This window comes from Plectrocnemia conspersa, unplaced genomic scaffold (genome assembly GCF_051122295.1).
Source record: "Plectrocnemia conspersa isolate PC_06_02 unplaced genomic scaffold, ASM5112229v1 ptg000013l, whole genome shotgun sequence".
Taxonomy (NCBI): Eukaryota; Metazoa; Arthropoda; class Insecta; order Trichoptera; family Polycentropodidae; genus Plectrocnemia; species Plectrocnemia conspersa.
The window spans coordinates 14,208,073-14,220,857 of NW_028277177.1; the positions used below are offsets into that span (position 1 = coordinate 14,208,073).

The 12,785-nt window shown below is 28.6% G+C and overlaps 1 protein-coding gene across 2 annotated transcripts in view; it reads right to left on the reverse strand.

Annotated features, from left to right (window-relative positions):
* LOC148227368 (uncharacterized) overlaps nt 1-12,785 on the reverse strand; it is a 161,335-nt gene that overhangs the window by 42,647 nt on the left and 105,903 nt on the right. For both annotated transcript variants that reach the window (XM_088201797.1, XM_088201798.1), the window contains one exon: nt 8,120-8,211. In XM_088201797.1, the coding sequence (XP_088057923.1) occupies nt 8,120-8,211 (92 nt within the window). The remainder of the gene's footprint in view (nt 1-8,119; nt 8,212-12,785) is intronic.

The following is a 12,785-nucleotide window of genomic DNA, read 5'->3' on the forward strand; positions in this document are numbered from 1 at the left end:
TTTGTGTATTTTTAAGAGCTGTTCAGAAATTTACTTGCTCCGACATCGATTGGAATTTTTTTTATCAAAATCAGCTTTTTTTGCCAGGGAATTATTTCAACAGAAATAGAAATCATGACAACTTTCAAAATGGTAGCAGAAGAGCAAAAATTTAATGGTTTTCTATACTTGAATTTTTAAGCTTAACAGACATTAGAAATAATTACATTTTTTACTTCCATCGAGTTTTGTAATCTTTGCGCCTAACCTCAAGAAACATAAAAAATGTTCTATATGCATTATATTATAGATTTCAATGTGATTTTTAAGGGCTGCAACAAATATAAAGGACCTCAGTGTATACTACGATATAGTACGCTGTATCGTAGTACTATGTACTAACTAGTAGTTATTGCTTGGTAATGAATGGTTACAATCGCAATAGCGAAGCTACCTTACTTTGGATAATGGAATATTAGCGGTCGTATACACGTCGCGAATGAAATGTATTTTTCTTTTATGGCGTAATAAAATTTCAACAAAAGATGTAAAATTGTATAACTTGTGTGTACTTTTACATTCACGATGCATTCACGTTACTAGATACGAAGGCAATTGCAGTAAGCCACAATGAACTGTACTGAATGTAGGTCATATTCATTCAATGTTGACGCTGAAATGGAAGTTATATTTCTATTTAAATGTATGTTTAGAAAAGCGCTATATTTGTGTCAAGTGCTATATTTGTGCCTAAGTAATTTAACTTTAAATATTTTTTTAAATTGTTATGTTTATCTTTACGATAAAAAATTATCAAGCAAATCACGCAAATTGGTTTTTATGAAAAGCATTTTTTGATATATGAACTTTTAGTGAATTTACTTTGTCGTAAAAAATGCGTAAATTTTGCGATAGTCTTATTCTTAGACCTGTTAAGGTAAAATGCATTATTAAATACGTAAATTGGGTCGATTATTAAATGCACTATTTTGGTGGCTAAGCTTATAAAATTCTCTTATTTGCGACTACCTAAAGTGGCAATGCAATTAGCGAGCCTGGCTTTTGTACAATATCCTTTGTCGTCAGCGACAAAGAGATCCTTAACGCACTAAATGCTCACTTTTTACCCTATCTAAAAATTTAATTATATACTATCATATGAACGTTTTAAAGTGTAATTAAAATATGTCTGTGATGTGAGGATTTAACTACTTGTAGTTTGATGGAGGAAAGTCATTAACGCAATAAAGTTTTCAAGTAAAAAAAGCCTCGAGAGGTTATATCACATCCGTGTCATGGCGAATATAATTTGTCGAGACTCGTTACATAAAGTGTCTTGCCGTCGAGTAATAACGGCCTGTCGGCTTCCTTCGATGGGTTTTCAGTTCGGATTTAATTAAAGGTCCGTTTCGAATAATGGATTACGACCGAGCGAGTTTGCAAAACGGCATGATTTCGAGTACCTTTGTACCATAGCCATAGCTCAAGCTTTGCTCCTAAGGGCCACCCAGATTCTTTATCGTTCGTTGACTTGCTCCTTAACTCTATTTTTATCGAGAGTGTAATAATTTAGTCTGTAATAAATTTAAAATGTACAAATGTACAAATTTCAATGTAAAATACATACTTTTATCGAAATTGATCTGGATATTGTATTTTAATTTTAGTCAAAAATAAAATCAAATCATAAGTTACTCTTTTAGAATTAATAAAAAAATATGTTAATATTAGATTAATGAATGCTAAAAATATTGGCTTTTATGGTACTTTATTATAAGTGGTGTAAATAATCGTCTCTTGTCTTGAAGAAAATTAATTTCGTCATTATTTAAAAGGACAAAGTGAAAATACTGGTCTGTTTCTTTATCTTTGTTGTATTACATTCAGGGAATCCAATCTAGTGGCAAAATTGCAGTCTTGGGATTTCGGGATTGCAATTTACGATCCGGAGATCTCGGGATAAGTCCCATTGCATTTTTATGTACATAAATTTATATATGTATACAAAAATTTATAACATTTAGTTTAGATTAGTTAAATTATTAAGGATACTGGATCAGAAAAATAAAGAAAATTCATTATAAGACTACACGTAAATTGCATCAGACAAGTACTTTAAACAATGAGATGTTTTAGAAAGAGCCGCATTTTATAGAGAATATTATTTTAACCAAAATGATGCAAGATAGGAAGTTTTATAGCATCCCCCATTTAAGCGATTTTTGACTTTCAATTTAAATAAGGCAAAACATCCCTTCAGCTTGATATCTTTTATTAAAGAAATTGTATTTACAAACTAATTAGTAGGTGGATGAAAATATAAATTTATGTATTCAGTAACATAAGTTTTATGAATGTTTAAATAGTACAACATCCTTTCAAATTTTGCAGCTCTTTAATTGTTTGTTTAAGTTGCTAAAACAACGATAATTACTTTTGCATAAACTTATAATATGTTTGTGTATAATAACACAAAACAGACAAGTTATGAATAAACTATGTTTTCCATTATAAGTTTTAAATTAAATTCTTACATTGTTTCCTAAGTGGTTTTATATATTTTTGGAAAGATTTGGTTTAAATATATTTATGCAATTGAAGTAAACTATTGTTTACTGTCGTCGTAGTATGGAATGGAATGCCAATATAATGTACAATGCAATATATTTTTGTATTTTTTCATTACGTTTTTTATATTTAACTAAAATCATTGCGTTTTAACGAAACAAACTTTTCTGTACTAAATATCACATAACCTAACCTAAGAAGTAGTACACAACTCATAGCAATGAAGTCAGCAATTCCTGTATCAGTAACCATGTTCGCAAATAAGTGTTTTTTTATTAATTATTAATATTAGTTGAGCAATGGACGTATATATTCGGTATTCGAATATTTGAATTAAAGTCAAATTGTAAGGTAGATTTTAATATGTGTCAGTGCAACAATCTATAAAGATAAAATGCGCTGTAAATGTAATTTGACATGTAAATGTGAGTAAAAAAAAATTACAAAATCATATCGACAGCTTTATTCAAACCGTCAATGTTCCTGAATTTAAGGGCAAGGAACGACCCGTTTATCATTCCTTAAAGCCGCTAGCAAGAATTATAAAATGTTATGCAAAAAATACTTGAAAAACTCTGACCTAATTTTGAGAGGCAGGAAGATTAGCTCTTCGAGGACACTACATTGATTCTTTCAGACTCTTCTGCATTTAAAACCAGCTCACGATACTAACACCTATATTCATTTATAGGCTTACAATAATTTTGTAGGTCTTCTTATAAAAAATGTTGCTTTATAATTTTACAAATACAAGTATAGCTAGTATAGTTTGTTTTCGTCTTTCTTTACTACGGAAAACTTGTAAAGCTTCAAACATCGGCTTATGATTGATTTCAGCCGAAACCGAAGATTATTTTCCGGTCCTTGTTCTCAGTAAAAGTAATATTATAAGTTAAACTACGATATGATAAAATAAAAATTCTATTTTGAGTTATAATTTAAGAAGCGCTTAAAAAGCATAAACAAAAAGAAAACCATTTCGAGTCTTTATTGTAAATCATAATCCTTTTTAAGAGAAATAAGATAGAGAAAACTAATAGATTTTAAAATATTTATATAATTTTAATTACAGTCAAAGAATTTATTAATTACGTGTGTTTAGTGGGCGGTAAATCTGCCACGGGTGATCCCGGTACAAAGTGTCGCTGTAATATTTTCCAGTTGAAAATTCTGGTGAAGCGCCTGATAAACGCTCGGCTCTAATTTAAAATATGGTAATTGGGACCTTGGATCCAACAAACATTAATTTCAACTAATCAGGTGTACCGGGGCGACGTGCTTCGAACCCAATTACCCACTGCAAAATTCGTCGAGCGTGTATTATCCAAAATCGATAGTGAAAAAAATTATATTTAACCAAAAATGAGATACACAATAGCAAAATTAAGCATTAAAATTAACTGGTGTGTAAATACACTAGCGAATTAATAAATTTCCGAGAAACGTTAAACGGTTTATGTAAGGTAATATGTATATGTATATATAAATATTATATAAGATTAATTCTGTTGTTAATAATAATTATTCATATGCTTATCATTGTCTAAAATAGTTAAACTAAATTATACCTTGATAACTCGAGATAATAATAACAATCAAGGTATAAAATAACAAATGTAATTTTTCCCACAGCGTAACTTTAGATTACAGGTAGGAAATTAAGCATTTAAATTTATACCTGGTGGTAAAATAATTGAACAAACTTGAAAACCAGTGCTCTATCTAGCTCCGGGCCAATCTAAAACCAATGCCAACCCTAAACCGTCTACCCTTTCAACCTAAACCAACCTCTGATTTCAATGTTTGACAAAGCAATCTTGCTGAAATCGGATAATCGCATGAAACTTATTTAGAAATATTTTCCGAAAGAAATTCATGAGAATGCCATGCCACCTTAGACCGTACATAACGCTTCTACTTCCATGCTTGAGCTTATGTGCAATGCAATTGGAAATATATTCTTCCTTTTTGATACATGTACATTGCACAAGAGGGTTCTATTTAAAAAAAATTATAGATATTTGTCAAGATTTGTGCCTTTTCAATTTCACAATACTTTTTAAATATTCATTAAAAACCCTATGATTAGCTTAAACTTAAATAAAAGTTGGATTTTTTAAAGCATATTACTACTACCCAGTGTTTCTAAATGTTGTCAATGAACCCATTTCACTATTTATATATTAGGTAATCTCGAAACTAATGTCTTTTTTTTAATTTGAGTTTTAGCAGTCAGTCGTGCTTTTGGGTTAATACCTTAGTATATATTTTATTATATCTGTGTTGGTAGACATCATTCAGAAATGAAAAAAATACAATTTAAATAAAATTGCATGTAATATGAAATTCTTGAAAAAAATTGTGCAACTACGGCCACTAAAAACATTAGATATCCGTTAATGTCAAAGATAGTTTCGAAATTTGCGAACGCGAGATTACGATATCAAAAATACTAGTTTTGGATGTGTGAGATCAGCAAAAGTAGACAATGATGTTTTAGTTGCAGGAATGAAAGCAAATCTTACTCAAACTACCATTAGCTGGCTGAAATATAAAGCTAGTCCAATTTAATAGTGCATAGACATAATTAAGTAGATTGAGAAAATGTGTGGGTTTCACACGAATTGAGCGAAGAAAATATGTCTTGAAGCTGAGTCAAATTTTTTATATTATTTGATAGCTGGTAGATGAGAAATAAGTGTTGTACGAAAACAATCGTCGAAGAAGAAAATTATTATTCAAAGGGCAAGTAGCAAAATAAATCTCAAAACCCGGGATCACCATAAATAAATTTTGTGTATGGCGAGATTGCGAAGGAATTGTGTATCAAAACTCTTAAGCCTGGCCAAACAAAAACAGGAAGCTTTTTGTAATCAGCTGAATAGTTTGCATGAAGAAGTTAAAAAATGGCCTACACTCGGCAACACAAGTCAAATAGTTCTACAACACGACAATGCGTGTTCCCATATGGCGAAATTAAATTTTGATAAAATTAAGGAACTTGACTTGAAGCTTTTATCTCATTCAACATGTTCTCTAGACATTGCTTTTTCCGATCGATGCAACATTTCTTAGGCGGAAAAAATTAAAATGCAGACGATGTAAAAGGGGCTATCGAAATATTTTTAATTTAAGCCTTTTATGCTAATAGATTTTAACAATTGACCAAGATGTGGAAGAAAGGTATGTATAATATTTTTAAGAAAGTAATATTTTAGAGTATTAAAATATGAATAGAAATTAATAAAGGATGTTTTGTTTCATTAAAAAACGACCGTCATTTCAGGATAAAAAATCTCAATATAGGCAAATTTATAGATATCATCTACACTGATTTTATTAAGGCTTTTGATTAAGTTTGTCATGCCATGATTATTGAATATTTTTAAATTTATACTTTTTTTGTTGTCAATATGTTAAATAAAGGGTAAATCAATTAATCTAAATATTGTAGATTTCTACATTAGAAATTCCATAAAGTTCTAGTCTCTGCCATAAGTGTTTTTTTTTTATTGTGTATTAATGCTATGAAAGAATTTATTTATATTGTAGTTTAATATTATTACTTTACGCTGATGGCTTTAAAGTATTATTTAAGAAAATAAATCATTGAGAATTGTAAAATCTGTAAAATGTGGTGGACGTATTCTGTTTTAAATATTAATATATTTTAATTAAAACTGTTTTTATTTTTCTATGTATTTTGTTATGATTTGGGCATCATTAGATTTATTGTTAATGCTACTTATGCAATATTTAAACTTGTCATTGATAGCTTAATGGTTATAATTAAGCTCCTTGGCTTATATTAAAAATGACGCTGTGAGCTCAAAAAATAAGATAAATTTAGCTGTGAAATTTGTATAACGCCAAATCTCACTGTACTGAAGTTTTTGCAGCTTTATCAAACATATTTTTAACTTTATAAATTAAATTGATTGAATTAATAATCAAACAGTAATTTATTTAAAATTATATGTAAACAATATATTGGTAAGATTATGCACTTATTTTATATATTAGTGGGTGTCCTATATATTTATAAATTTATAACAAATATTTGTTTTTCATGATACTGTTTCAAGGATAATGCATTGCTATGAATATTTTATTTTGTTTAGATTTAAACGTACATAGTGGTTGGTTTATCATCGATTACCGTTAAATTGTACCTTCATATGAGGCATTAAAAAAAGATTATCAATAACTAGTAGTACTAATGGATCTTTAAATACTTTTAATACTGTAGTAAAACGCATTTAAGACAATAAAACTATAGATAGAATAACAAGCTTTCGACAATCTTGTTTGAATAAAAACATCGAAAAAAACTTATCGACAACAAAAAACTCAAAAAGCATTGATTATAAAATATCGTTTTATTTGTATTATTTCAATTCATGGACTGACAATAATATAAAACCAAAATAAGTAATTGTTATATTTTTTATATTCACAATCGATTTATCAATGTCGTACATATTTTTTTATGCTTTATTATTACAATACATTTTTTATTCATGAGCTATACAAAGAACAGTTTGAGCTGGCTTACTTATCGAAAACTGTATAAAAAACTATTGAATTACTATATAAAGTCGACAAAGGGGTAAACTAAGCTAAAATTAGCCGTCAATGGAGCGGCCCAACCCTTTCAAAAGTTTCTCATGACTAGCCTTTTTATGATTTTCTATTAAAACAACTTTTATCAGTGCGAAAACGCCCTTGATTGTAACTTTAATTATTTATCTCGTAAATAACGTAGTAAAAATGAGAAAATAGATTGGTTTTACTTACACATAATGAGTTAAAAAAACTTGTTTTCCATCTCAATTAAGCCGGCAGGGTAGCGACAATTAACGAGCACTATACAACTTCTAAAGCTTTCATTAATATATACTAATTCAATTCGTTTTTCTTGTTTAATTTACTCGCCCTATTTGTGCACACTTGCCATTTGTCTAATTAAATTAAACTTCTATTTAATCAGCACGTAACTTTAGACGGGACTCGAATTAACTTACATATATCACGTTAATGTGTCGTATATTTTAATATGTAATAATATAATATTAATAGTGTGCTCTTTACAATATCTATAGAAAACTAATACTGATTTTATTATATTCATTGAAATCAACCAAGCAGTGAATTTTAACTGCTTTAAAACTAAACAAACTATCGCGGATGAGTTGTATTGGTTTTAATTAAAACGTACCGACCATAAGCCTCTCTCGCCTAGTTGCTTTTGAGTGAATCCAAATAAAGAGCTTGCCTAAGTACTTATAGGGGTGTACATATTTTTTTCTTTTAAAAATATCCTTGCTTTTATTTCGATTAAAACATTTCGTTAGCGAATCATTTTTTCATTCGTCAGCCGGAAATTCAATTCAAAAAAGGTTCTAAAACGGCTGTCAAATAATAATAGAGAATATTTAATTTTTCATAATATGAATGTAAACTTTTGGGGTAAGTGTGATAAATATGTTTACCGAACTAAGGTAATAAACCACTACGTTTTTTTGCATTTGGGTTACTTATCTGTAGGTGGATGTAAAAATATTTATCTTACCTCAAATGGTTTCTTGGCACGTTGTGAATATCCTTGTAAACCATGTGAAGTCGCACAGTCTCCGAGTGGCAGTCACTTTTGATGGTCCAAGCCTGAGGGTTAGAAAGATAAGAAAATGTAATAAAACAATATGCATGTTTATACATATTAAGCAAATATGATAAACTAAATTTATTGTAATAATATAGTATAAAAATATAATAGTTATTTTTACACATTAAGATATTTACTCTTATTGAAAATTCATAGTATTACTAAGATATAATAATGTTGAAAAATAAATAATTGTAATTATTATTTTTATTAAAAATAAATTATGCTAATATTTCTTTATGTATCAACTTGCAAGATTTTTTTATATATTTTTCTAGCGGTTTTTACATAGCTTTCTTTTGATTTAGATTTCACACAAAGACATTTTTAATTAGTGTGAAAGCATTCTTGATAGAGTTACATAGATTTTAAGACGGTTCTTTACAATAGGCACACACATAAAAACTAATCTAGTTTATTCAGAAAATTGTGTATAATCAGTAAAGGAAAACAAATGGTATATATAATATTAAATCAACATAAAATGAATTATTTTCAGAAGAGAAGATGAGATCATAAGTCATATTTTTATCGGGTTCCTAGAGTAATAAACAAAATTTTACATTATTAATTCATTAAAGAGGTTAAGGTGCTTAGGTAATAAAAGTCCTAAAGTGCAATTCAACAAAATTTGCAACTTTTGACATTTATTACAATTTACATTTGTATTGGAGGAAATGGGTAAGTAAAGGGAGATGTGTTAATACTGTTTATATCTTGAAGGATAACCAGGCTAAATGGGAAAAGTGCGTAGGATCGTATCGAACAGAGGTGGCTAAACTTTTTTATTTGTTATTTTGTAATATATTATGGTGGCGGTTATTTTGAAATATTAATTTTAATTACAACAAAAATGAAAAGCATTTCGATGAAATTCAATTCTATGTAATGAAAATGTGGATTATATATTCAACGAAATCTACACGCAGCGTAAAGGTTAAAGAATAACTTTAGGTATAATATTACATATTATTATAGGATATTATAAAGAATTCATGTCTCTTGTAAAGTTAAATTCATGATCTTTTAATATAAAAAAATATAAGAAAGCTGTTGCCAATGAACTAAATGTCGTAGGTTCAAATCTGACTTTAGCCTGTAAGAACCACCCACAAGTACACAGAAGCTGTTGATTAAACAAAGCATTTCTAAAACTTTTATTTATATAAAAGCAAAAAACAAAACTTTTAACGTACTAAGAGTGCAATTAATCCAACCATTAGTTTCACAACCCCGACCGATGCAGACTGTACGTGACAAAAGACGGATTAAACTAAATGCATCACTATAGCTATTCGAGTCTATTATCATATAATAAATTTACTTCTCATTAAGTTGTAAGATCTCACTCTTCCTTAAAATATTAAACGGCCATTTCAAACATGTTCTAATGCTAGGTTGCATACGTAATAATTTATTATTTTAACATTAAAATTTAGTTTTTATTTTAATTTTATTCGCATTTTTTTATAATTGAAATAAATTTAAATAATTTATGAAAATACCATAAAGGTCACAAGTACAAAAATCGTAAATTATTCGTCGGGCGTATAAACCGATCCCCTATTTTAAAGTCAATTTTTTTTATTTTTAAGGGTCGGCTTATACGCCGGTAAATAGATTTTTCCTTTTAGCTTTGAATAAAAATATGTGTAATTAGTTTTAAATTTTTATTTTCCGTAACAGTTTGTTAGAAAAAAACATTTTTAATTATCTGAAATAACATGTAATTTCGTTCGAGAGCAATATATTAATCAAATTGATCATAGCCTATTTAAATATAATATTATATATTTGTAGCCTTCACGGATGTTGGTTTTTACAAATATTACGAAAATATACGAAGAAGGTTTAGGGGATCGATTCCTAAGGAGATTAATGTGTAAGGGATCAACTGGTAGAAGAACCAATTGTCCGGAGGATCAATTGTCAGGAATAAATTTTCGTGTAAGCAATAGTGCACTCAAAAGATGGGCGAACACTAAACCTCCCTACTAATTATAAAATATGTATATAAAATTTGCTCCCGAAAACATTATTATAAACTATAAGCAAGCTTTCCAACTTGGACTCACTGAGTTCGTATAAATTGGAGCCGAAAAACTGCCGCTTCTCTCTTCACGCCAACCTTGGTTCAGGTTTACGTTCAGAATTCAGGGCTCAACTCGCATCGGATACAACTAGATTACTTGATAATTTCACAAATAAATTACCAAAATTATATAATGCGAATGTGACTCAAATTGTTGCGCAATTTGAACCAACTTTGCATCGAATTTGAAATAAATACCTCTGACACATATTTTTTTAGTTTGCAATTGCATTGTTTACCTAATAAGGTTTTTAGGATCTCATGATGTAAATCACATAAATGAAACGTATTAACAATGAATGTAGCTAATAACAGTATTAATACCATATACACATATACTATTGTATAACAAAACATGTAATATCTACAACTGCTTTAAAGTGTTTAATTAAAGAACGTAACAATCAAATAGGTTAACTTTTTTTAAATCCTTTAGATGCATATTAAGATATATAAATAAGATATATCTAAACTAAAATATATAATACTTAGAGACTATTGCTAAGGAAAGTAATATAAATTTTCAAAAATATATAAATTAAGTAATCGTAATTTCCGATTCCACTAATTAAGGTATTGGATAATATTTTATCTGGCACAATATACTCAGGCCCAAATTAAATATTTTTTTAGCTTTATCTAAATAGCATATCTTAATTAATATTTTAACCCTTGTTTTTATTTATTTTATTAATTAAAAATTTGAAATGTTTTTTTAGTGGTATTAACTTTCTATTCTACGATAAAAAATCAATTCCCCGATTTAAATGCTTGGTTTCTATTGAAATAGATTGAAATCTTTGTCCCAAAAAAATACTTGTATACTATAAAGTGGTATAGACAAGAATCAATTTAATAATCTTCAATCGACCCTTTTCAGGCATAATAGTACGTTTTCAATAAATATGTATAAGGCACAGCGAATCTTTTGAATGCTTCTAAGGTCTAGGAAAGGCTTTCGTGTCAAATTTTCTCCGTAAAGATTATCAATCATCCAAGCGATACGAATTTCAGAGGTCCGACGGTTATTACATTCTTGGTTAACGCCTGTGAAAACGATGAGGAAAATTCCTAATTGTTTATATGTATGTGTGAGTATTTATTGATGGAATTAAGTGTAAATTGGATATCTCTATAATTGTCAATTTTACGGGTAAGCTATATTTTATTCATTTAATAATATTGAAATATTATCGATTTATATATTTTTCTAAACTTTACATTCGTTTTTTTATCGGGTCATCTCTGTATTTTTTGTTAGTGACTACGCTTGGGCTTGGAAATTTTCTTGAAACGCTTTTTTATGATTCTTTTAAATTTTGATAGCATTTGTTTAAGAAGCATGGTGCCGAAATAAGTATTTTTACCCAAAAGTCGAGCTAGGCAATTTATACTAAAAGCGACTGATATGTGCTTTATATGCATACACGGATCAATTCGCATCGAAGTGAAGGATAACCGTCAAGGGCGCGAACGTTGGCTTGAATATAATATATTTATACTGTCGCATGGTTGTATTTGCCTATATTCCCGTGTTCGTACGTGTCCTTTTTCCTGTATAAGATGTTTTCCCAATTTTCCATCGCAAGATACCGAATTTATCATAAGGTTGGAAAACGTTACCAGTGGCAGAATCGATGCGGGCCCAGCGCGCGTCTTACGGAAAATTGTTTTTCTTCCATTTACTTCTGGGCGAACTACGGAAATTAAATTGACCATGAAAGGTACAGTAATGTATTCGGCGTTCGCCTTAATGTATCTACGCGAAGACCCTTCATTGTTTTGTTTTTTAGGGTTTATTGAAAAATTATGCAATAATAAAAATAAATAAACAAGGATTTGCGAAAAAAAATCTCTTTCGCAGAAGCAACATTTAAATACATATATCAAATGTAAAAAAATATTAGTAATATTGATTAGACCGAATATATTCTCTTAGATTTGATTTCGTATTATTACATTACATTTTATGTGTATATTTGAGTAAAAATCCTAAGATAGAATAATTGATCCATTGTTTCTGTGGTACAAAAATAGATTTTGTTTTTCAACTAAGGTACAAAAATCTATACTTGTAACATATCAGATGTTGTATACATAATATTTATAACACATTATCATATATTAAATAATATATAATATAACAAAATTGTGGAGCCTATGATTTTATGCTTTTGGTATTATGTATCTTTTGAAGAAAAAGGTCATAAAATTGTTTACATATTATCTAGTTTACTTGTTTTTTTTTATTGATTACAAATTAGTTTTTCCTGATATACATTTTAATTTAGTAGAAATTAGTTAAAACCAATAAATACCGAATAAGTTAAATATTTTTGGTGAAAAAATAATATTCTAGTTTTATTTAAGGAAATATCCACGCGCCTGATCATTTTTTTATAATTAATTTTCGAAATTGTCTCGTAAGAAGCCGAGAAATCTCTTTTCTTGATAATTTCTAGAGCTTTTTCGGTTAAAAAA